We start from the raw sequence: 26,241 nt of genomic DNA, 5'->3' as shown, positions 1-26,241 counted from the left end.
ATCTGCTCCTCCTACAGCTCAGAAGCTACTGCTCAGGTGCTGAGGCAGGAAGTGGGAGGGGGAATCTTGCAGGTAGGGTTCCATGAGTCATAGGCACAAGCATGTGCCTTGGTTTCTGGGAGATACTGGAGGGTTCAGGGTTACCATCTCAGTGGAATAGCAGGAAAGTCACTCATAGATAAAATAAACAAGAGCAGTTTTAGGATTTGTTTGCGGCAAGGTCTCATAGCCTAGGCTGGCTTTTTAAACTCATTAGGTAGCCAAGGCTAGCCTTAAACTTCTGATCCTCTTATATCCACCTCGAAAGGGTGTGCACCACCACACCCAGGGTCAGTGTGAGTTCTGACCCACATCTAGAAATAAAGCCAAGGCAGTAACGCCCATGCCTGTGTGAGAGCTTACACTGTCTTGCTTAGGGGGAAATACAGAAAGGGTCTCTGCAGCCCTGCTGGTGCTGACGTGCTTTGTGCCTGACCCCAAACCCAGGCGTGACAATGGCAGAGCCTAGCCCTGGCCTCTGACAACAGCAGGTGTGGTTAATCACTAGTTCTAGCAGTGGGCGATGTAGAGCCTGGAGAGCTAGGCTCCACGGTGCTCCTGAATGTAATCTCGGCCAGAGTCTTTTATTTCCTTCCTGTTTAATCATGTCCAGAAATTATATCCAGCAGAGTGGAGCGGCAGCCTCCTTCCTGAAACAGTGGGTGGCTCCTGAGATTTCTTGGGTTTATTTGTGTGACTAAAGCCCTGCCTAGAGCTGCCAGCCATATTCTGGGCAGGCAACTGGCCCATGTTTTCCCATCCCCTAGGGATCCCATGGGGAGGATGGAAAGGGCAAAAAGGTGACCTTGTATCAGGGGAGCACTGAAAGTATCTCTGGTCCCCTTGAGACTGAGTCCCAGCAGATTTCTTGTGGTCCCCTGTGCCCTGGGTCTGTGATGCTCCATAAGACTCTCTGCCCCAGAAAGAGGGGGAGACATGTCACCAGCGCATCCTAGGCTTCGCTCAGAATGTGAGGTAGCACTTCCTGCACTCAGGCCAGCCTACAAGGATGGATAAGGAGCCAGCCTCAGTGGCAGTTGTGACTATGAGAGACACTTTGGGGGAAGACACAACCATGTTCAAGGAACAGCAAACTCTGGGTGCCAGGTGTTACCATGACTTGCAAGGGTACTGCCTTCACTGAAAAGTGCTGTGTGTGGCCATCAGATTTGGCACCTTAGGATCCTACCCAAGCCCTGCCAGAGTGACAGGAGTGTGCGGGCTGTGGGGAGAGTAAAGCAGAGCTAGAGCAGGTAATGGGGATCAGCCATGCCACAGAAAAGTGTGACAGATGAAAGTGTGACAGACAGAAAGTGTGACAGATGAAGCCCCGGAGCACTGCAGGGATGGGAAGGCAGCCAGGGTGGCTCTGAGGCTCCTTGTGTGTCTGTGGAAGCCGGTGTGCAGTTGTGCCCAGTCTAGGACAGGCCTGAGGGGAGGAGGCAATGTGGTGGGTGCTCTCCGTGCAGCAGATTCTGCTACCGTGGGGAGAAACGTAGGCTGCTCCGGGTAGATTTTAGTCAGGATGTCTGTGCCCCTTTTCCAGAGGTATTTTATGAGGCTTCATTATATGACATTTAAAAAGGGTCAAGTCTAAGTGTATAGTTCTGTAGGGGCTGTAGAACCTGGTTTCAGCAGGACCTGGACTCCTCAGGGCCACAGCTCAGCCTGTTTCCCCAAAGACTCTAGTTACAGAAGATGTCCACCTCCAGCTATTCCTGATAGGTGCTTCAGGAGCAGATGGGCACTAAAAGCAGCACATGTGCACACACATGGTGGCACAAACAGTGTGCATACTTCACAGGCACTAGCCAATGGTCGTACAAATATGCTACACCTCACTGGGGTTCTCTTAGCCCGTCAGTTTCTCGATGATGGATGAAGTTCTTAAATTTTTTTAAAAAATTAGTTTTAAGAACTAATGTTCTTTTAAAAAAATGATCTGGATGTAGTGAGTGTGGTTGTGTTGTGACTGGAGTTGTGAGTCAGAGCCTGGGTCACTCTAGTCTCAGTCACCTGTCCTCAATGGGCCAATTAAATAAACAAGTCATAGTGAGAAGCAGAAAAAGGTTTATTCAGTACGGCTACATTTGGAAGAGGAACAAAGAGAAGCAGTGATTTGTGGTGATATATTTTGTACCCCAATAAAGCTTTCCTGGGGATCGGAGGACAAAGCCAGCCACTATATTAAACACAGAGGTCAGGCAGTGAGTGGTAGCACACGCCTTTCATCCTAGCATTCGGGAGGCAGAGATCCATTCGGATCTCTGTGAGTTCAAGGCCACACTGGGAACAGAGCCAGGTGTGGTGGCACACGCCTTTAATCCCAGCACCAGGAAGGAAGGAAGATGGCCGGGCACAGAAAAGTATATAAGGTGTGAGTAAACAGGAAGTCTCTGGTTGGCTTGTTCTGTTTCTCTGATCTTTCAGCTTTCACCCCAATTCCTGGCTCTGGGTTTTTTTTTTTAATAAGACCTTTTAAGATTCGTGTTACAGTGATTCTCCTGACCCAGTCTCCATGAGGAATTGATGTGAAGTTTAGGTTTAAATAGAAGACAAGATCTGAATGCACAACTAAGCAATTCCGCTCCTGGAGGTGTTCCACCCATCACCACTGTCTCAGCTCCAGACTGTCCTGCAAGGACATCTCGTCAGAACTGTTAGACATCTCGTTCCTGGAGATAGGCTCTCCCTCTGGGTAGCACTAGGCTTCATTCAACCTTTTCCTTTTTCCAACATGAGATTCCTGAGAAAAATTCCAATTTCTTGGGGGTCCATAGTTTCAATAGTTGGATAGCCACAGGGAGGGGCACAAACGTCTCAAATATCTTCATTTCTGCCAGGATGGTAAATGTTGTTACTGGATTCACTTCCACTTCTCACCACTCAAAAGTCAATATTCAAGAAATGTGAGCTGGAAGGGAAATCAGATTTATTTGAGGTCTGGCCCCTAGAAAATAGGGAGCCCATCACTCTCAATGCTCTGTCTGAGGGTACTTGGGGATTTTATAGAGTGGGAAGGAAGGACACAGGACAGTGGTCTGGAAGGCTGTGTGCTGAGTAGGGTCTTTGTCATCTCCCATGGGTTCTTCCTGTATCTCTCCTCAGAATCTTCAGATCTTTCCCTATGAGGACGCTAGGCATGGAATTATTGCCACTCCACCCACAGCATCACCTCAACTCAACTTAACATTTACAAAGAGGCAGTTTCTTTCCCATCAAGATCCGTTCCTCTGGGATCAAGTCACATTCCCTATGATTCCCAGGCTATAGAACCCACTGTGGTTAGGTAGCATAGGGAAGTGAGAGCTGGTGTGTGCAGCAGCAAGGCACCTGGGCCGGATTTCCACATGGCTTTCTAGACACACAGTTTCACACACACACACACACACACACACACACACACACACACACACACACACATTGTCTTTATAATCATCGCTAGCTCCACAAGGAGGGAACTCCCCGACTCCCACCCTGGGGAAAAGATAGTGTTGGATTTCAGCTGTGACTCCTTTAAGACATCAGGTCTTTGGAATGTGTTGCATAAATCCTCAAGGCTTTAACAATTTTCTTGTGGTCTTTCTGTGGCTGACTTTCTGCTCATTCCTCTGTGAACAGAGGTCATATTCTCTTTTGTTCCCATGCTAATGGAGGTGAGAAGCCACAGTGGAAGGGTAGCATGGGGGAGTGAGAGGTGCTCTTATCCAGCTTATCCCATCTTCTCTTGTCTTAATCTGGTTTTGTTCTGTCCAGTGTTTTTATCAGTTACCAAGCCCAGTGTTGACCAAGCCTAGTGTTTTGAAATCTCTAACTTCTCCTGGCAAATTATCCATTATTCTCTTGGGTCTGCAGCCCCTGCAGTGTATACCAGGGTATGTTTCTTTTGCCTCCTTTGGGATTGAACAAACAGTATTTATTTGTTTGCTTCAATACTAGGGATTGAACCTAGGCATATGCCAGGGAATTGTTCTATGACCGAAGTATATTCTTCTCTCAGAAGAGCAATTTTTGTAAGTAGGAATCACATTCTTAGAATGTGGCCATAGGTTTTCTTGAAACAGCTGCCGGTGACTTGCTCAGAGAGCTTGTAATTAAGGCCATTTACACCTGAGACCTCTGTGCTCTTACAAATTACAGCCCTACCCCACGGGCATGTATGTTTTTGGACTCTGTTCCACACAGCCCTTGCTGCCAAGTCAAGGCAGTAGATTAGATTTACCTTCATGGCCCCCACATCATTGATCTGTGTTTCTGAACTTTCTCAGGACCAGGCCTTCTGCCTGGATGCACCCTTTGGTTTTATGGGTTTGGAGATGTCTTGATTCTGCCTTCAACTTCAAGGAGACATTTGCTGAGTGGTAATTTAGGTAGGAGACACCCCAGGCTCCTGGGTCCACCCTTCCTTTGGCCGCCAAAAATAAGAATTCTGCCATGGCCAGAGATGAGGTTAAAAATATTTTAGCTTTTGTTCTTTTTAAAATGAAGTTCAATTAACTGATACCTAAAAACACAAAGTTAACGTTTGATATTGTGTGTGTGTGTGTGTGTGTGTGTGTGTGTGTGTGTGTGTGTATGTGTGTGGAGAGAGAGAGAGAGATTTGTAAATCAGTGTGAACATATCTGTATCTATCTCCTCAAACATGCACCACCCCTATGGTAAAACATTCACAATCCTAGCTGCATGTACCAGTTAATTGAACTAACCTCTACTTGGTGACTGTGATCTCTCTCTCCACTTCCTCCTTCCCTTTCTCTTCCCCCTCCCCTCCCCTCCCCTCCCCTCCCCTCCCCCTCCCTCCCCTCTTCTCCCCTCCCCTCCCCTCCTCTCCTCTCCCCTCCCTTCCCCTCCTCTCCTCTCCCTATGTTAGGGTTAGGTATTGAACTCAGAGCTTCAAGCATCTATCAAGTGCTCTGCACTCTAGCCTTGCCTCTAGAGAGATTTTTTTTTTTTTTCTGGTCTCTGGACTCATCCATATCCTGCTATTAAACATTTTTGGACTGTGCCGTTTGTCTAGTAGAAAGGATCTAGCTGTGCCTTCGGGGAGGCTGACCTGGTATACTGAGTTTAGAGTTGTGAGGGCCATGTGATGCTCATGTACTTCAATAGCAATCAAAGCTCATTTTCAAAATGTATTTTTAACTCATGCCCCGAGGAAATAGAAATTAATGACTTGCACTATTTACACAAAGAAGTTCACTCTTGATGGCATACAGTATGTTTGTCTGACTCGTCTGTCATGGGACATAAGCCAAATATTTAAAGTTTGAATAAGATGATGAAGCCAAGAGAGTTATCTACGTCAGAAACTGCTAGGCAAACATATTTCTCTTTTTCTCATCTTTTAATGAAATAGAAGACAGGGATTGGGGCAAAGAGGTAGATTTTAGTTTAGTCTTTAAAGCAAAATTTGAACTTGAAAGCATGAGAAGATGAGAATCCAGTCAGTTTGGCAAGTGTCTACTGCCTTATCAATGTGCATGTAGGTCCCCCTGGCACATAGAAATGCTCAGAGGTTGAGTATTCCCCAGCCAATGGGGGAGGGTCCACCCAAGTGCCTCAGTCTTCAGCTTCCCTGTGGCCTTGCTGAGTGGCTGCCCCTCAGGGTGCAAAACCTGGCTGGACAGTTTTACTCATTTTCTGGAAGTCCTCCTTCTGGGATCCAGCAGTGGATCCTCTGGGTTTTGAGGGGCTGGTAGTATTTCCCAGAAGGGCTGCACTGCAAGATGTCTGAGCCCCAGGGTGAAAGGGTTAGCGTCCATGGCCCCTCCAGGGGGCTGAGGCTCTGCAGTAGTTTCTGCTCTGCTTGCTGAGGTGTTTTTCTGTACAGCATCAACAGAACCCAAGAGTTTGTAAGACTGGCCATCTCCACCTGCCTGCAACCAAAGAATGACCTTTGGCACAGGCCTGTTAGCTTATCAGTGCTAGATTAATAATAGGACAGAAATCATGCTGGGAGGTAGCCTGCTTATCTCTGGGCAGTGATATCTGGTTAACTTAAAGGATTGTGAAGTATTTTTGTCTGGGTAGTGCTGCCCGGGTTACAAAATATGCTTGGTTTAGGCAGGGCAGGAAGTCATCCTCTAGCCCTACCAGACAGACCCTGCCATGCCACGTCTTGTTTTTCCCAGATAGATTGTATGTGAATATGTGGTTCTCTACAAAAGCTGTGGGACCCTTTAACTACTTTTATTCTACTTAGATATATAGCCAGGAACTGTTCCACTCATTGGGGGAACTCATTACACAGGAGAAAATTACTCACAATAGCTAAGAGGTGGAAAGAACTCTAGTGCCCATCAGGTAAGCAAGGCACCGTCCATCACATGGTGGGATGGTGGGATGTTCCTGGATCTGAAAGGGAAGGACATTCTGACACACCATGGATGAGCCTCGAGGACATTGTGCTCAGTGATTCAAGCCAGTCACAAAAGGACAAATGTGTGACTCCACTCACGCAATGTCTCTAGAGCCACTGTACTCATAGACCGGAAGAATGGAGGGTCAGGGGCTGGGGAGCTGGTGCTTCCTGGGGACAGAGTTGCAGTTGGGGAAGAGGAGAAAGTGCTGGAGATGGGTCATGGTGATGCTGTATCGCTGTGGGAAGTGTTTCAGGGCACAGAACTGTGTCCTATGGTTATGAGGTTAATATTTATGGTTTTTACTTTTTTTTTTGCAAGTAAACAGAGTAAATTCTTTTAAAAAGGAAAATCAAAGCTGTGTGTGGAGGTACATGCCTGTAATACCTGCACTTGGGAGTCAGAAGCAGGGGGTTGAAGTAAGTTCAGAGGCTAGCCTGGTCTATGTAGGGAGTGCCAGGCCAATGAGGACTATGCATCAAGACTCTGTTTCAAAATAAGCAAGCAAACAAACACCTCCTCAGAAAACCAAGCCCCCCCCACCCCCAAACCAGGAAAAAGCAATAAAATAACTAGATTAAATTTTTTTTCTTTTTTATTCATTAGTATGTATGAGTGATGTGGGGCAGGGATGTGCCATGGCATGTATGTGGAGGTCAGAGGCAACTCTGTAGACCTTATTCTCTCCTACCTTTACTTGGGTCTCGAGGATCAAACTCAGGTAATCAGGCTTGAGTGGTAAGTGCCTTTACCCACCAAGCCATCTTGCCAGCTCAGAGTAGATGTTTTCAACAGTCACCCACAAGGTGCCAGCAACAGCCAGAGGGACAGTGGCCTGTGGCCAGCTGTTTTCATGTGACATCTCCATGGCCACAGCTACCCTGCAAGGAGGAATTTTCAACTTGGGTGGATGTCAGCCAGGATTCTGACACCGAGTGGGTTTGTAAGTCTCACCTCCAAAGTCTCCTTGGCCTTGAACAGTCCACAAGGGGAGGGGCCTGACTTGGTCAGACGGCCATCATGTCCTGGTCTTCAGTCAGCCGGAAGGAGAATGAGCAAGTTGATGCAGCTTCATGTCAGAAACACCAAGTCTAGAGCATGCTGGGGTAGAGGGGAGAAGAGCACCATGGGGGAAAGAGCTGAGACAGAGAGACACTTATCCTACTGTGTGCACAGCCACAGCTGTGATGCCATTCGGGAGCTGTGACTTAGGAGTGGGCTGCTGGGCTGAGGAGGGTGGTATGAGACTCAACCTGTCATTCGGGAGCCACACTTACCTTGTAGGCATTCCACCACTCACAAGTCATTGGATGCCAGAGCGCATATCTATTCTGAGGCTGGGATGTGCATCTAACTGCTTTTTCCCAGAAGAACCTCCTCGGTTCCTGAGGGCAGCCTGGGCATGTGTCCCATGGGGCCTGGGCAGGGCACCGATGGGCAGAGGCTTCCTGGCCCTTCCATTCACTCCAGGCTCCTAGAACTTGTTTCCTTATCTGACCCTGACATCCTTCTGCTGGATGTGTGACCTTGAGCAAGTGACTTGGCCACCCTGAGACCCACAGAATAGGCATTATATTAGTACTGTGCCTATAGATGTTTGTTCTCTCTTCCAGGGTTATTTGGGGCTATGTACAAAAAGGGCTTAGGCTGTGTATTAGTCAGGGTTCCCTAGAGGAACAGAACTTACAGAATATATATCACATATGTGGGATTTGTTTTTGGTTTTTCGAGACAGGGTTTTTCTATGTAACATCCCTAGCTGTTCTGAAATTTACTCTGTAGACCAGGCTGGCCTTGAACTCACAGAGATCTGCCTGCCTCTGCCTCCCAAGTGCTGGAACTAAAGGCATACACTACCATCGCCTGCCATATATGGGATTTGTTAAGAGTGGCTTGTAGGCTGTGGTCCAGCTAGTCCAACAGTGGCTGTCTACCAATGCAATGTCCAAAGTCCAGTAGTTGTTCAGTCCATGAGGCTGGATGTCCCAGATGGTCTTCAGTATCCAGAATCCTGAAGAAGTAGGCTCTAATGCCAGTGAACAAACTTGGCCAGCAAGATCAAGCAGGCGAAAAGAACAAGTTTCGTTCTTCTGTGTCCCTCATATAGGCTGTCATGTCAGCAGAATGTATGGCCCACATTAAAGGTGTATCTTCCCACCTCAAAAGATCCAGATTAAAAGTGAGTCTTCTCACATCAAACAATTTAATTAAAAAAAAGTCCCTCCTCACTGGTGTACCCAGCACTTGGGTTTTTTTTTTTTTTCAAGATTTACTTATTTATTTACTATGTATACAATGCTCTGCCTGCATGCCAGAAGAGGGCGCCAGATCTCATTACAGATGGTTGTGAGCCACCATGTGGTTGCTGGGAATTGAACTCGGGACCCCTGGAAGAACAGTCAGTGCTCTTAACCGCTGAGCCATCTCTCCAGCCCCAGCACTTGGGTTTTAGTTAATTCCTGACATAGTCAACTAGACATCAAGAATAGCCACCACAGCCTGAGAAGTCGGCTCAGTATACAAAGTGCTGGCTTTGCTTGCATGAGGACCTGAGTTCAGATCCCCACACCTGTGTAAAAGCTGGGCATGGGGTACATGCCCCTGTAAACCCAGAGCTGGGAGTGGTTGGAGATAGTTGGGTCTCTGGGGCAGCCAGTGTAGCTCAAACAACAAGCACCAGAGTCAGTGTGAGATCTTGTCTCAAAAAATAAGGTAGAGAGCAATAAAGAAAGAAACCTGAAGTCATTCTCTGGCCTCCATCACACACACTTATAGACAAATGAACCTGTACACACATACATATCACACACACACACACACACACACACACACAGACACACACAGACACACACACACATACACACACAGGAGTTAAAGAACCTCAAATATGTCTGGGGTAAAGTAAATGTTAGGCTATTGAATTTAGGCCTCTTCCCTACCCATATGGCTGTAGAGGTTGTGAGCTACTGGGAAGATAGGACTGTGGTTCTTCCTGGACGTGGTGCAGGATGGCCACCATGGGGCCAGATCCACTGGGTGGGACAGACCACTGTCTGGGAATTCTGCTCATAGAAATCCAGGCCTTGGGGGCAGGCACCTTTTTCATGGACCAGGGACCAGTTGAGTTCTTCTATGCTATGTCGGCTTTGTGATTTAACCAGCGTTTGCTAGCTTGCCCTGTTCTGTTGACAGAAGGATGTGTCAGAAATAACCCAGGTCTCTCATTGCCAAGTAACTGTGGAAGTTGCAGTTTATCAGGCAGTTCACCTGGGCATGGTGTAGGGCACTGGGTTAGGTGGTTCTGGAATCGGTTACAACATAAAGCAACTCTTTGAGGTTAGAAACTGGGAGAATAATTATGTACTTTCCGAGACTGGATAAACTTCCTTTCTCTTACTGAGGGCAGTCCAAGCGTAGTGAAACCCACTTCTGCAGTCTGAATTGAATTTTGTGCACACAACCCCTGTTCCCACCAGATCAGGTCAAAATGTGGCCATCCCCTGCATTGGAGGTGTCCTCAGGTTTGGGGTTTCCACTTCAAACCACAGGTGGACAAAATTGCAAGCTGCTTTGACCCTCAGCAAGGTTGTGAGGGCACCTGTAATATGTGTGGCAATGGCTCCAACTTTCAGGACTGTGTGGGTACTCTGGGAGAACTCTGTTCAATATTGCCATGGTTTGGGCTGTTGTGTACATGCCCCTAGTCTTCTGGTGTCTGTTGAGGTGGCATTTCTGGAGCATTGGCTTTCCTGGCTCCTGATATACAATGTACCGAAGTGGCTGCACATTACATATGCCTCTGACAGCCTGGGGACTGGGTTTGCTACAGCAGGGTAGAATTATCACTTGGTCCAGTCTCTTACATGTGTCTCCAGGGACTGCCCAGCCATGCCGTCCTCTGTGGAGCAGCTGCTCAGTCTTGGCCTTTTTTATATTGCTCCATAGCCACCTGTATAGTATCCACCTGTATAGTATCCACATGTATAGTATTCACCTGTATAGTATCCACATGTATAGTATTCACATGTATAGTATCCACATGTGTACAGTGGCTGTCATATGCACTGGGCTCCCTTCTCCACCCATGCTATGGGGGAACAAAAATGTGAAGACTTTCATGGAGAATATTTTTCTAGTTTACCCTGGGTGAAGAGCACATTTGAAGGTCACAAAGGGATACCGATGGCAAATCTGTACCAATTGATAGCTGCTGGTTTTATTGCAAGCTAGGTTTCCTTGTCAGCTTCTGGGGGCCACATATGGAGTCTCCTGCCCAGCCAGGCTCCCAAAGCTTGAGGGTATATGAGCAGTGAACTGGATTTGCCAGTATCTATAAATGAGCAGAAAGATCCTGAGCTGATAACAGTCAATGGGTGGGCAGTGCAATCTGAGAATGCGACCAGACGACGACATTGAATAGTCCTTTGGTAACACTCCGTGTATGCCTTTGGTCTAAGTGGACTGGGTTTAGGATGAAGAAAGAACTGAAGGCAGATGGACCTTACCAGAGCCCAAGACTGGATGCTCCTGTCCTAGCTCACTCCTCACAGAACAGTGCTAGGTGGTCCGTTCCTGACCATTGCAGGAATAATGTGCCTTGGGGAAGCCCTATAAGAAATAGGGTATAGCCTTGGTCTTCCTTGAAGACAGCCTCCCAAGGAAGGGTTCAGCCTGGGCTGACCCTCAGGTGCCAGAGCCTAAGGTTGTGGGTGACAAAGCCTAGTGGCTGCAGGAAGTTCCTTTCTGCCTGTGATTATGTGCACCAAAGCCCTGGGACCTTTTATAAGACAAGCAGTCACAGTAGATGTTGCTGGTGTGCCGTGTGAAGCTAACAGCTTGGGGGTGGGTGATATAATGTCATTGGGGGTTGGGGACAGCAGCAGCTCCACTGCACTGTACCACCGAGCTCTGTACCACCCAGCAATACCTGGGTATCAGGGCTTCAGTGTGGCCTCGCTGGTCCCTGTGAGGAGGACAGACTCATCTCTGAGGTTAGGTTGGGGAAGAACGTGGCAGGAGAGCCAGGCCTTTGCATCTTATTTCTTGATTTTGTCCTTTAAAAGCACTTCAGAGGGACTGGGGTGATGGCCTGGTTGCAAGTGTTTTACTGAAATCTGAGTACTCCTTCATGTTTGTGTGATGATATATTGTGTACCCTAATAAACTTGCCTGAGGTTCAGAGAACAGAACAAGCCGCTAGAATAGACATAGAAGTCAGGCAGTGGTGGCACACATCTTTAATCCTATCACTCGGGATCTGTCTGGATCTCTGTAAGTTCAAGGCCACACTGGGAACAGAGCCAGGCATGGTGGCAAACACACCTTTAATCCCAGGAAGTAATATGGAAGGGCAGAGAAAGAAAGGTACATAAGGTGTGAGGAAACAGGAACTCACTCTCTTTAGGCTGAGGATTTCATAGAGGTAAGAACTAGTGGTTGTCTGTTCTGCTTCTCTGATCTTTCAGTTTTCTTTCCGATATCTGGCTCTGGGTTTTTGTTTTTTATTAAAAGACCAAGATCCCAACAACATACTTGTAATCCCAGCACTGTAGGGAGGTGGAGGGTGGAGACAGGTGGTTCCCTGGAACTCAGTGGCCAGTTAGATTAGGCTGTGTGTCAAAGTTCCAAACCAATGACAGACCCTCTGGGACAAAAGGTGGAAGGTGCCTAAGGGCCCACAGTGGAGGTTGGCACATGCACTGTACGTGTATATACCTACAGCACAAGCATGCACACACACACACACAGAGAGAGAGAGAGAGAGAGAGAGAGAGAGAGAGAGAGAGAGAGAGAGAGAGAGAAGGCACAATAGAACCTATGATGCACATCTCGTTACAGATGTAGAAATTTTACAGTGTAGTTTTTATTTAACAACACATTCTCGGAGCTCCCCAGTCTTTAACCTCTGCACGTATGGTCCTATGTCAAGAAAAAATGTATTTTCACGGGTTGAGTATTTACCCATCAGACTTTTGTGTCCTGTCTGAAACAGTTATAAAGCACAGCTACATTGCCTTTTTATAACCTTTGAAATCAGCAGAATACCCCTCACATCTCCAGGAAGGTCTGGTAGCTGACCACTGGTTCCATGTGAGCCACTTTTGTTCAAGTTAAAATACTTGGTGCTTGCCAGGTGGTGGTGGCGCACGCCTTTAGTCCCAGCACTCAGGAGGCAGAGGCAGGTGGATCTCTTTGAGTTCGAGGCTAGACGACTGGTCTACAGAGCGAGATCCAGAGGAGAGCTAGGGCTGTTACACAGAGAAACCCTGTCTCGAAAACACAAACAAACAAAACAACAAAAACCTGGTGCTGCATTGGTCCTGGGGCTCTGCACACTGGGTTGATGGACATCTTCTATCTCTACCTAGTGGGAATTAAAACATCCTCATAGGCTACTCTGCCCCATTCATGGGCTCCTCCTTCTGTGAGTCGGCCAAGCTCAGTGGATGCCCCCTTGCCCCTTGAACTCCCAGCATACACGAGTGGGTGCCTCCACACCCCTCCTTAGTTTCCCTGGGCGCAGTGCTCAGTGTTGTCTGAGTTCCTCAACTTGTGGGTGCAGTAATTGACCTTGCCGTGTGATCAGTCAGCCACAGGAAATGGGCCTGAGTGACAAACACGTTTGAAAAATGAACTATAGCTGGGCACGTCTGCACATGTGTGTAATCCCAGTACTTGAGAGGTAGAGGCAAGACAATCAGAAATTCAAAGTCATCTTTGGCAATATATTGAAATTTGAGGCCAACCCAGGCTATGAGACCCTCTCTTAAAAAACAATAGGGGGGGCAGGGAGAGAGGGGGCTAAGTGTCAAGTGGTTACCTGTCTGGAGAGGGTCACTTGTGGGGAGCTGAGGTTAAAAGGGTTCCAGGAGGGCTCCTGGGGCTAGAAGAGTTCTGTCTGACCTACTGTCATGGGGGTCCTTGTACCTGAGCCCGCTCACTCCAAAAGGGTTCTAATCCTTCCAGGTGACCCTTTGTGTTCACTTTGGGCATGAGCCTAATAATGTCACTGTTCAGAGAGGGCATCACTTTTAATTTTCAGTGCTGAACTCCCTGAAACCTTCTTTGGGTGATTGAGGGCTCACCCTCAGGGGGCATGTTCTTAACTGAGTGGATACTTCTATCCCCTCCCAGCAATGCCTCCTCATCATTCAACACCCCCCCCCCCCCACGAAAGGATGTTCTGAGGAGAAGGTCAGTGTTTCCACTTAAGGTCCGGCTCATCTAGGGGAACAGGTGATGGCTGCTCCCTATTTACTATGGATATCTCCTGGAGGGAGGTGGGGTGACAGGTGTGGCCGAGCAAGCTGCATCCCTCCCCCTACAGGAGCTGGAGTTAACTGTATAAGGGGCCACCCTGAGTGGCCCATGTTTCCTTCAAGCTTTCACAGAAATGGCTTTTTTTTTTTTTCTGAGTTGTTTTCCAAATGTTTTGTTCTCATTGGCATATACTATATGCAGAGACCTCTAGCTCCTGCATCCCAGTGTGGTCGCCGGCCTGGCAGCTGCCTTCCAGACCTTGTGCCTGGTTGACCTGGGCCAGGCTGTCCTGGCTGGTACTGTTCCACGTGGGAGCAGCTCTAGCTGTACCGCGCCGCCGGTGTTTCTGTTTGACCATCTAAACTGCTCTGGGCGATTGGTTGCACCTGGAAGCTGTGGCTTTTTGTGGGGTGTGCTGGGTATGATACCAGGATCTCTGAAATGGTAGGGAACCCTATCCTACTGAACTACACCCCAAGCCTGCCCCTAACATTTAAGTTCAGTTCTCCCCTGATGAGTATTTGATTGCTAACAGTTTTCACGAGTCTTTCATTGAAAACGTACAAAGTCCCGAAAGGAAGAAGTGTGACTTCCCCCATGTTGGTATTCTGGAACTCCTTGCTCAATGTTTCCTGTCACTACCCTGGGAATTTACAGTATTTCCTTGGAGCCAAACTCATCCTCCAAGGTTGGGCTGCCAGGGTTCCCCAGGTTGGGTCGTGGGACACTCCTGCCTGCAGGTACAAAGAGGCTGGGCATGGGCAGGCCAAGCCTTGTCCCAGAGGCCAGTGACGGTCTTGGGTGGAATTAACCTCAGGGTACACAAAGCCCCCAAGGACAGCTCCCCCTGGCTAGCCATGGGTCATTCATTCCCTGGGCTAGGTTAGCAGCCTGACCTGGTCAGGGCCGGGTCCCACATCACCAGCACTGGTAGGGATGCTGAGCTGCAGACAGGCTGAAAGGGGCCATGATCTGTGGGGCGGTAGGGAAAAGAGCCCCCGCGGGCGTTTGGAGTGAGAATGGGAGAACTGAAACTGAGGAAGTGGTGAGTGACCCGCTCTTGGAGGGCAGGGAGCCTGTGTTGTGAGCAGGGGTGTGTGGGGGCGGGGACGCGGTTCTGCGGGGCGGGACTGGAGTCTCCCGGTGCTGAGGGCGGTCTGCTTCCGTGGACAGTTCATTCGGCGGTGGCCTCTAGGGACTGGGTTTGTGGGTGCGGAATCCTTGAGGGTGCAGCGTTCTGGAATGGTAAGCCAGGGGCTAGGGCCTACAGTGGGCGGAGTTGCAGGAGGGCGGAGCCTTGAGTGGGCGTGGTCATTTGGGAAGCCGCCGGGCCCCGCCCCGGGCAAACTTTTCCTGGGCCGTGGGGGCGGGCAGGTGAGATCACGTGGTGGCCGGGGCGTGCCCGGCCGACCCCGCCCCTACGCCGGAGTCCGGCGGCAGCTAACGAGCTGGGGCGTGCGGCTGCAGCGGACCGCGAATCCTAGCGGAGCCATGCCCACGAACTTTACCGTAGTGCCGGTGGAGGCGCGCGCCGACGGCGCCGGGGACGAGGCTGCTGAGCGAACGGAGGAACCGGAGTCCCCCGAGAGCGCGGATCCCGCCTGCCCGACGTCGGGTGAGCTTGGCGGCACCTGCCGCGGGACAAAGGCAGAGGCTGGGCCCTCCCGCCACCGCTGGGCCGCTCTGGCTCGTGGGTGGCAGCGGCCCACGGCGTGTAGCGGGGCGATGGGAAGGGGTCAAGAGGGCCAGCCGGTGCCTGCCTGGCTCAGAGGAGGGACCCGGGACCCGGAGAGGATTCTTGGGCTGGTGGTTTGTTGGTGCTGTTCGTTCTGTCCCTAGAATTCACTACCCTGCTCCTCTCTCGGGCTTCATGGGGAGCATAAGCCCCTCTGTTGGCCTTGCTCCGTCAGCCCTGGGGGCGCGGTCTCCACCTCTCTGCATGGCCTGTCTGGAGCACCGAGGCTTGAGCACCGGAAACGACTTGGTCTGGCAACTCTGACGGCACTAGGGTGGAGTTGCAGAGCTGTTGGAGGTACCTATAGGAAAGGGAAAGCCCAGGTGCCTAGGTGGCACCTGGGAGAGCTCGAGGTACAGACCCCTGGGTGGGTGGTCTCACTGGCACAGGGTTTCCTCTGGGCCTGTTTTGCTTTGCTCCAGGCCGGCCCAGGGCGGTCGTCTAATAAATCCGACTAGGATCCCAGATCTGCCTCCTCTGACCTTGGACCAGCCAAACTTCCCTTGGGATCGTAGAGGAAGGACAGAGGCCAGTGTAAGCCTGGGGAGGGGGCTGCGCTCTCTGAGCGCGGGCTTCTCTTTGGTGCTCTTTGTTCCCAGGATCCGGAGCTCTCTGGCACTTTCACTTTGCTCAGGGTGAGGATGGGCCTAGGAATCTCTCTCCATCCTAGCGCCAAGAACCCAGCTTCCCTTCTGCTGATGGCGAGTCACCTTGAACTGGCTGCTTCCTCTCTGTTTGGACTCTTCTCTAGACCTAGATCCTAACAGGCCCTTTACTTGGGCTGTTGAGGTGACAGCTCCCAGCACACATGCCCCACATGTCTCCCATTGGAGACTCAGACTCCAGGCTCTGGATCTGGGAGGAAGAGGGTGCAGTTCTCAAGAGACGACTCTTAGATATGACCTCAGAGCTTTTGCTGCCCAGTATATAGGCAGGAAAAGCTGAGCTTCCTCTGGTCACACTTTTAGGAGTCTGCAGACACAGGCTAGGCATGCTGGCCAGGAAGTGACTTAGCTCAGGTCAGCCACCTGCCCATCTCTCTCGCTCAGTGACCTTTTCCATGGGGTGCTGGACTGTCGAGGCTTTCTCTGCATAGACAAAGCATGCTATGTCTCAGGGCTGCTGCCTGGCTAAACACATACAATCCAGTTCAGAGGGAGGCCAAATCTAGAAGCCCAGACTCAGTGTCCCGTAGTCAGGGAAGTGTGGAAGGAAGGTTCACAGCGTCACCGTGGTTCTCAGAGTAGAGCCCCAACAGCCCTTGTGGTGCCCAGTAGCCAGAGGCAACCATTTCTACACATCTGCTGACACCCAATATGATTAGTGTCTCAGCCAGAGGTAATTTTCCTTTTGTTTTTTTTTGTTTTGTTTTGTTTTTTTTGTTTTGTCCCCTCTACTATCAGGGCCCCCAAGTGGTGCCTGAAGTCAGGGCTGAGGATTCAACTTCTGGGAAAGCAAGTAACTTAGGATTCTTACTGCCTGCACATGTTTAGGCTAACAGGAGGATAAGCAGGCACTTTTAATTTATTAACTGTTTTGAGACATGGTCTTATGTAGCCTTAAAGTCAGTTTGTAGCTGAAGATGACCTTGAATTCCTGATCCTGGTGCCTCTACCAACTGCTTGTAATACAGTAGTGTGTTGCCACACCCACTTTTTTTTTAAACATGTTGCTGATTGGTATTGAACCAGGGCCTGGTACGTGCTAGGCAAACACTCTACCAACTGAGCCGCATCCCCAGCCCTGTGTATGTGTTAATGATCCTTTTATGGTCCGAGTTGAACTTGAGTAATGTGGCTGGGCTCATGTAGAGCTTGCAGTCTGGTTCTCTGAGCACTTCCTATTTCTATAAAGATGTTTTTAGAAAATTCAGCCACTGTAACATGACAGGGTGAATGTGCTGGATTCTCAAGTCTGCTGGGTTTTGTCCTGTTTCTAACAGAAGCTTCAGAGCCCAGCCAGTGGTAGGAAAGGGACCTCACACTTGGTTGTTGGTGGGTAAGTCCTGTACAGGCAGGGAGAAGGTTTCCCAAAGGTCTGTTGTGTGGATCTACACCATGTGTGTGGGCAACAGGCCAGGGCCAACTGGCCAGATCACAGGAGTCACTACTGTACAGCCTTGACCTGCCTTCTATGCAGATCCCCTGACAGTCCTTGGAAGTATTGTTTTCTGGGCATGTGTACCGTGTATTGCTTGTGGTGACATGAGTTTGGGAGACCTCATCAGGTGTGCCTACACAGATCCAAGCTGCAGTGGAACTGGGGTCTCGTAGGCCATCCCAGCTCACACAGCCTGTGTCTTTGGGACCAGGTTGAGGGTCTGGCAAGGCCAGGTCTGTCTAGTCTGCCTAGGAACCTCTTCAGCCTGTGACTGTGTGACAGCAGTGAGCCCGCTGCCCTCTTGGGCCTCATGCAGCTTCTCCCTGGGAAACAGATAGTGTGAGGATAGGAAGGGGACCTTTGCCTGGCCCATACAGTAGGCTGTCTTAACCTTGACCTCCCCTGCCACTGTGTGACCCAGGCCGGGCCTGGGCTGGCAGTTCAGTGGCCGAAATGAAGTTGGCACTCTCTTCTAGATAGTGTGTGTCTACTTATAAAGTCCTTGGCCCCTTGTGAGGAACCTGCCTCCCAACATATAAAGTAAAAAGTGATGGGGCAAGTGTGGAAAATGTGACGCCCACATTTTGCTTCCCCAGTTTCCCTCCTGGTTTCTACTCACAAATGGCCCTGCACTTAAGCATGCGTTCTGGAATCACTTGGGATTGTTCCCTGAGGACAGGGATCATACCCCTTAGCTTTTCTGTAGGACAGAAGTAGTTGGACCTGGATTATATTTATTGTGAGATTCCTCTAGAAGTAGAAAGGGTGAATGTGAATTCTTGGTGTTGCAATGGAATATTTTCAGTGTGTAGGAGCAGAGAGCACACTGCTTAGGGCCAGGACACTTCCTATCTGACCTCTGAGTGGAGCATCATTAAATCTCAAGACTCCATGGGAAACCATGTCAGGGAAGGTGAAAGGCCCCTGGTGAGGAGTTTCCACCATGGACTCTTGCTGAATTCATTGCAGGGTAATCACTACCTGGTAGCCCTCCCACTCCAGGTCAAAGCTGACGTCTGTGCAGGCTTCCGTCCAGCCTGGTTGCAGGTCCCCTTTCAGATTCCATCCACGTGATTTCAGCTCTGTAGCTGACTCATTGGAGTTACCTGGGGACTTCTTACTTCTCTCTGTAGAGGTGACCCTGTCCACTGATACACTGACTGAGGCAGCCAGAGTCACCTTTGTCCTGTGTGTGGTTTGCCTGTAGGCTGGAAAGTGGATAGTGGTGTGTGTGTGTGTCCCTTGGGGCTGCTGCTGATGGGGTAGTGAAATGATTCTCTACCCACTTGGTCATGGGGTTCACGACATGAGGATTTAGAGGACAGTACAGTTAGGAAATGGACTGAGCCTGAGACTTCAGGCCCTACCCTGCTAGGCTAGGACAGGAACGAACGGTCTCATCCTGGGATTTTCAGGAAAGGATATATCACACTGATGCTGGAGATCCAAGCAGGGGCTGGTGAGCATTGACTCCAGCACCATCTTGTCAGGAGTCCTTGAAGGTGGGGCTGAGCATGTGAGCATGGACCCTAATACCATCCTTCTGGGAGTTCTTAAAGGTGGGGTTGAGGGTCTTTCACAGAGATTGCAACATCTGACGTGTGTGGACTCAGAGCAGGAGGGGAATCATGAATTTTGTGTACCTTTTCAAACCAAAGATGGCGCTGGAGTTATTTTCAGTGGTAGGATGCTTGCCTTGGGCCATGGGTTTGATCTCCAATATTGTAAGACAAAGCTGTACAAAACAGCTAGAGGAAACAAAGGATCTCACTGAGCAGCTGACTGCTGGGAACCCAGATGGTTGTGGGCTGTGTCCTACCTCCTCCCAAATGTATCCTTGCAACAGGCCCTTCCCTTAGGAGTCAGTGGTACAGGTGTCAGCACCCTGTTATCTTGCCTAGCCCACGTTCATGTGTATAAGAATGCATATATGCACTGTGCGCACATGAGGGTAGAGGGTCTGGTTCCTTCCTAATAAAAGGTCACATGATCTTGGGCATTGTCCTTTTCTATGGTCAGACTGCTACTAAGTGTTTGGGTATCACTTTTCCTGGTGTGACCTTCAAGAGTGATGAGGCACCTGTATGTTCTAAGTATGACTTTCCCCAGCCATTATTATTACTATTATTATTACTATTATATTTTTTTTAATGTGAGGACCTCCTGGACCTGTAAATGTGTCCTTTTCTAGAATGTTGTCCAGGCTTCTTGACCACTCTGCTGAGTGAATGTCTGAACTGCTCCAAGGGGTTGAAGAGACAGCTCCTGTGATGAAGGGCCCTCTAATGGCCCAACATAATGCCATGCCCCTTAAGGCCAAGCAGACTTGAGCTGCCTGGGAACTGGACATTGCAGTCACATTGATCTAGAAAAGTCATCTACTACCTTCTTGGGCCTGGTGCATCTGTGTCCAGATGGATCCCCTGCCTCATCCTGGTACAATAGGAGCCTAATATGCTATGTGATACAATATGTGATGGAGAGTGAGCTCTGGGTAACAAGGAGATACATGCAGGATGCTGAGGATGCTGATGTGTTACCTGAAGGAGAAGTGGGAGAGTGGGCATGTATTCCTTGGGACATGGGGGCCAGTGAGGACCCTTGGTAGGGTGTTCGAGGGATGGCTGTGAACCACTCACCAGTGATGGCAGTGACAAGCAAGCAGTTGGCTTCTAGAAATGCAGCCTTCTGTAGCCTTAGAGGACGTGTGAAGGGCCTAGGCTGAGGATAAGCTTAGCTTTTCATGGTGAGTCAGGGTAGCCACGGGGTGCTGAGGTGGCTGGGGGGGAATCCCTAGGAAAGACGGCCTTGAGCTTGACGGGTAGGGCCCTGTGTGCAAGTGTGTGCATGCCATCGGGCCTGAGGCAACTCCAGCAGAGCAGGGTCCCCAGGAACTGCAGTGTGAAGAGGCTTCCCTTAGAAATAAGGCAGCAGTGGGTGGCGTTACTGAGTGGCTGCTGAGCTGTGTGTCCTTAGCATACCAATTCACCTGTTAGTGCTGGGTGTGGTCCTGTGGAGTTATCTGCTACTTCTAGCACATCGCAGGTGTTGTATATGTAATCTACGAGCTGCTTTGGGTGTTAGACTCTGGCTGAGGAGCAGCAGACGTAGGCAACCACATGTACAGATACAGCATCACCTTCTGAGCCTGGAGTGAGCACCCATTTTACCTTTTGTTCCGTACACAGCTATGGAGAACACTTAGGAACCATGTTACTCTCCTTCTGTGAGTGGTGTTCGTGGATTTCAGGGTGGTTTTCCTTTAGTTAGTTAGGAACCATGTTACTCTCCTTCTGTGAGTGGTGTTCGTGAATTTCAGGATGGTTTTCCTTTAGTTAGTTAGGAACCATGTTACTCTCCTTCTGTGAGTGGTGTTCGTGGATTTCAGGGTGGTTTTCCTTTAGGTAGATGACCCCAAGTGTCCCTTACTTGGAGTTGTGTGGCTTGTGGTGTACCTATCCTGTGGTCAGGAAGAACATTCAGAAAGAGGAGGTGCCCAGAGAGAAAGAGAGAGGTTTTGTCCAGGGCACAGAACTTGTTACACAGAACTTTCAGCAGTATCTGGCTTGATGGGACCTTTCTTTACCCCAGCAAACATCTCAGACCTTAGTAGGAGTTTTGGCCACATCCAAAAGACCATTTGGGAACTGTCACTCTCTGCCTGCCTAGAGGGAGGGGAGGTCAAGGAGTGAAGATGCCCTTGCCAGGGCCTCTGCCCACTAGATGTAGGGCCACCACCTTAGCAGATTGCTAGCTCTGACCTGGGAGTGTCACGGCAGGCCTATGCTCCCGTGTTGAGGGGTAGTGACATTGGGCCAGGGCCACTGTCTTCTGGTGCTTTAGACAGTGGCTCCCTCTTATTAGCTGTACAGTTGAGAGCAATGTGGGGTCAGACCTACGGCAGTGCAGCAGGGAGTGCAGATGGCTGGACAGCCTGCTGTTCCTGTTGCTCTCCAGACGTTAAAGCCCTGCCTTTGCAGGCAGAGGGCAAAGTCTGGTGTTCACTGTTAAGTATTAACCACTGTTCCCAAGCTCCCGTGGTCAGGCCCTGGCCAAGTGGCCGGGTGGAGTTCTCTGTCATTCAGAGTGACTGCTGCATTGGAGTAGCTATTGGAGTGTGAGTCCTGTTGGGCTGGGCCTTCCAGAGGGAAGACTTCTCTGCCCAGAGGCAAGGGAGCCCTGTTGGTTTGAGCTGCTCTGTACTGCTCTACACTTAGCAGAGATGGTTTAGGAGTTCCCATCTCTGGTTCTGTGGCGGCCTGATGTCTTAGATGTGTGTCCTCTTAGGGTGACCCACTTCTGAAGATGGCACCTGACTCTTGAGCATCTCTTTGTGCTTCCATTTTCCTCACCAGGACCTGGTCTCTTACAAAGATGGCTGTGACCTCTCATCTCATCTTTTGGCCCATCCTTCTATGGGTCTCTGGCGCCAGCAGGCTGGGCCTGGCTTTCAGGGAGGCCCAGCAAACATCTGATGGTCACAGGGGAGGGCTGAGTGCTCTGGAGGTCAGAGGAGAGAGTGCCAAGTGGCTCTTGTGTTTCCCTTTTCATTTAATGGAGGGACTTGACCACAGCCCAGACCAGCTTGTAACTGAAGCTGCCCCTGGGAGGGTCTAACTAGTATCCTGTGGGGGTGCTGATGCAGGCACAGGCCCTGTCCTCTGCTTTGTCCTTGGCCTCTTGCACCTGGATGTTTGGGGAACAGCAGGCCCCTTTCCAGCTCTGATGCTGCTCTGGTTTCTGGGGAAGGGAGCTGGGTGACATGTTGGAGAGTGAGGTCACCAGAAGCTGCCTTCCTGTAGGGCACGTCTTTTAGATTGCAAGTCCCAGACCTACATACTGTCTACGTAGCTTCTAGGGCTGTGGTTCCATAGACGCCTAATGTCCCAGGGTCTGTCCCCTCAGTGGCAATGGACTGGGGCTCTGACTTTTTGTGGCTTTGTGTGGGGTGTATATTGCCATGCAGATGAGCAGTGGGAATGTTTGTGTGCATATGTGTGCATGTGTATATGCATATTATGCACAATAAGTGCAGTGTACATATGATTGTCATGGTATATACAATGAATGGATGAATACACATGTATGTATGTTAGTGTACATGAGTACACGTGTGTATGCATATGCATGTGTATGTGTGTACACTCATGCAGTTATATATTGTATGTACTGTGTTAGAAATGGTATAATTAGGGTGTGTCAGGTTCTGACTTCTTGTCTGCATTGGCTAAATCTCTGCAGAGAGCCTTTTGGATGGTAGGCTGTAAAGCGCCTCTGCTTCCCTGGGTTTTAGGCTGGTTTGAATTTCAGATTTAAAGCTTACTGGAGGAGATGCCTACCCAGGCTTCCTGCTAAGGACCTTGTAAGTGGACATAAGGAATGACAATGACCTTGTGGGCCTGTTTTGGGGCTGGTCCTACCTATTGCAGGGTAGGAGGTGGAACAGGCTTGCAGCATTGTTTGGGAAGCCTTGGCTCACTTGCTTCCTGGTCCCATGGATCTTTCTAGTGTTCTTCTGAGAATCTTTGCTCTTCTCAACTATGTGAGACGTGTGGTACTGCTGGGTTGGGGTCAGCAGGAGAGTGGACAGCTGGCTGTGCGTGTGGGTGCTAACCACGGTTTCAGGGCTTCCAGCCACCCAGGCCTTGTGCTTGTTCATGCATTTGGTTTGCCAGCTTCTGCTCAAACCTGGACCTGTTTCCATGGAGCCTTTTGGAAAGAAGTGGGGCTACCTGCCACGCCGGTGCAGGTGCTCTGAGAGGCTAGGATGCCGCTCAGTGTGTGGGTGTTATCGGGGCAAATATGCCTCCACCTACTCACCAGAGTCCCATCTGCAGCTCAGCATCAACGCAACATCAGCCTTGAAGTGAAGGGTGCTGCTTTGCAGGAAGAAAGTTCGGCCGGGCCTGAGCGCCGAGGAGGCACTCTAAGCCACTGACTTCAGAAGTCCCCACACTGTGGTGACTCCATCTCCTCTGAATCTGGGGGACAGAGAGGCCAAGTGGGGCCTGAAAGTGTTGAGAAGGACTTGGGACAGGTGGGGAAGGGCAGGGCCTGTTCCCTGAAGGACTCTTTACAGCTCTCTACTGGACCTCACTGTCCTGGAAACCTGAGATGGGAGCAGGGGTTGGAGGAATGTGCATGGAAAATGCCACCAGAAGTAAGTGGCCCTCTTGGGCTGGAGTTGTTGTGGGTGGTTCTTGTTTCTCAATATTTCCTTTGTTTTCTTTTCAGAATGTGTTGTTCATTCAGCCAGCAATTTGCTGTTAAAAGTGGGAAGGCTTTCGGCCGGGGCCAGTCTGTCAGACCGTGGCTCGCTCTCATCAACTGTGCTCTGTAGCCTGTCCCACTGGCCTGGATATTCCAGCTTGCTGGATTTTTAGGATGCATGAAGGTTCAGAAAATCTGGAGGGCAATCAAGAGCCAGTGGTCATTCTTTGACTTTCAAGGCCCTGGAACCCTGGAGCCCATTCTAGCACATAACCATTTCACAGCACAGTCACCAGGGAGGGTTTAAGGCGGTGTTCCTGGATTGGGCCAGGCTGTCCTTAGGAGGCCAAAAGACACCTTGAGGTTACCCAAGGTGGGGCTCCATTTTGTTGTGGGTGCTTAGTAGCTAGCCCTCAGCTAAGCGGTTTGCCCACCTCCACCCCCAGGCTTCTGAGCACGGACTGGGTTCCTCTTGACCCATGTCCCATCTCCACTGTTGCTAGGCTGGGTAGACTTTCCGCCTACACTTGATGGCAGGAGAGGGAGGAGGCTGCTGGACTTTGCAGCCGGCTCTACTGGCCAGCCTGCTCAGCTGACCAGGGGATATGGCTCAGAGTCTCAGAGGTTGCTTTCCACACTTCCCTTGAGCCATTGAGGAATTGGTGGTGACACCTTGGAACCCTGCCCCAGGGAGAATGGGGGTGGGAGGAGGGCAGTGTGTTGGCTACAGTCAGTGGAAGAGGCCATGTCTGGGTCATGCTGTTAAGGTCTAGCTGCCTGGAAATGGGTCTGGGGGCTTGCCAGGTTGTGCTTGGCTTCTACTAAGATACCATTCTGCAGGGAGCAGGCTGGGAGTGGGGATTCAACTTGCTGTCCCAGAGCAGATCGTGGGCTGAGGGCCAATAGTGACTCTGGCCCTGCTTGTCTGTGCCTATGAAACTTGGCTGAATTCCACAAATACCTGATGTTTGTCTGGTGGAGAGGTTGTCTCCTCCCATGCCCAGGACTCTGGCCACCTCTGGCCTATGCACACACCTCTCTTACATAGTCAGGTTTTCTGAAGGGACAGGGTTCCTGAAGCCTGTAGCCCCTCCTTCAATGGGACCTAACTCTTGAGACTGCTGCAGCAGGAGGGCACTGTGCATCTTGTTACCTCATTGCTGAAAAGGGCTGCATTTGTGTGCCTTAGAGGAATCCGTTAAGACACATTTGAGAAGCTAGACCTGAGGTTGCCTCTGAGGACAAGGGTCTTAATGGAAAAGTGTTTGAGGGGTTTCTAAGCAGGAGATGGCTAGGTGTAGGTCTTTGTTAAAAGTAAGCAAATTTGCATTTTCATAGGTGAGTCACATCCAAACACAACCTTCGGTGGCTTTTCTGGGCGGTGTTCTTGCAACTATCTCCAGTCATGTTCATGCACTTTAAAATGCATCAGGCTTCAGCTGGACATCTATAAAGCAGGGGCAGTCTCTAGCTGGTGGGCATATGTGAGCAGCCGTCCCTAGGCAAACATAGCATCCCCATATAAGGTGACAAGGTGGGAAACCAAGGTGAAGCCTTTTCTCCAAGTTGAAACATTTTTGTAGCCTTCATAGTAGAGGTCAGAGTCGGCCAGAGTTTTGTGCCGCTTACATGTCTTCCTGAAGCTTTTGATGTGCTGATAAGAAAACTCCGTGATCTCTGTGGGCCCAGAGCTGTGACCAGATGGTATTGGTTATCATGGGAGGCCCTGGAGTGGCTTTTCCTCTGTAAGAACTGCAGCCTCTGAGGATAGATGGGCTTGTGGGCAGTGTCCACAGAACTGCCAGACCTTGTGTGGTGAGGAGAGGAGCGAGTGACGGTGGCCAAGCCCCTTCATGTCAAGGACAGGATGCTTAGAAACCCTGACCATCCAGGTCAGCAACGGGGTGTGCATCAGATGAGTCCTATAAGTCCTGGGCGTTCCAAGGTTGTCCAAGATGGCTGAACAGGAGCTGGGACTCCCTGGGTACCAGACAGGAATGATACACTCCAGCCTGACCTCATGACAGGATTGTGAGTCTGTGATGGAACTAGTTACCATGAAAGAGCCCTGATTCTGGAGGGTGTCTGTCCACTGATGCCTAGGGTTCTGTGGAGTTTCCGTGTTTTCTATTGATGTTTTACTTACATGTATGTATGTGTACCACATGAGTGCCTGGTGCCCATGGAAGCCAGAAGAGGGCATTGAATGTTCTGGAACTGGTGTTACAGATGGTTGTAAATCACCTTGTGGGTGCTGAGAATTGAACCCTGGTCCTCTGGAAGAGCAGAGTTTTTAGTGTCTTGATCCTGTCCCAGGAATCCTCAGGATACCTAGTTGTCCATAGCTGTGATAGTTTCTCACACTTACTCATTTCTGACAACCTGACTGGGAGTAAAGTCAAGCATCCTGGAGAGTTCCCTCTGGGGATCATGTCACATTTCCCCCCTGGGTCTGTGTCTAGGGAGGAGGGTTCAGGAGATGAGTGCCTGTCTTCTGGTATCACATTAGGTCATTCACTGTCCCAGGATTCATCACT

At 50.0% G+C, this 26,241-nt stretch overlaps 1 protein-coding gene across 2 annotated transcripts in view; it reads left to right on the top strand.

The window, feature by feature from the left end:
* The window catches only part of Slc12a7 (solute carrier family 12 member 7), a 78,491-nt gene that overhangs the window by 13,299 nt on the left and 38,951 nt on the right, over positions 1-26,241 (top strand). Inside the window, exon 1 of one of the 2 annotated variants that reach the window (XM_059276091.1) lies at positions 15,089-15,274. The exons of the other annotated variant lie outside the window; for it this stretch is intronic. Within the exon in view, the coding sequence (XP_059132074.1) occupies positions 15,151-15,274 (124 nt within the window). The 5' untranslated portion in view covers positions 15,089-15,150. Of the gene's footprint in view, positions 1-15,088; positions 15,275-26,241 lie in introns of those variants that run through there. 2 annotated transcript variants of the gene reach the window in all.

Source organism: Peromyscus eremicus, chromosome 11, assembly GCF_949786415.1.
Source record: "Peromyscus eremicus chromosome 11, PerEre_H2_v1, whole genome shotgun sequence".
Classification (NCBI taxonomy): Eukaryota; Metazoa; Chordata; class Mammalia; order Rodentia; family Cricetidae; genus Peromyscus; species Peromyscus eremicus.
This window is presented reverse-complemented; position numbering and strand designations above follow the sequence as displayed.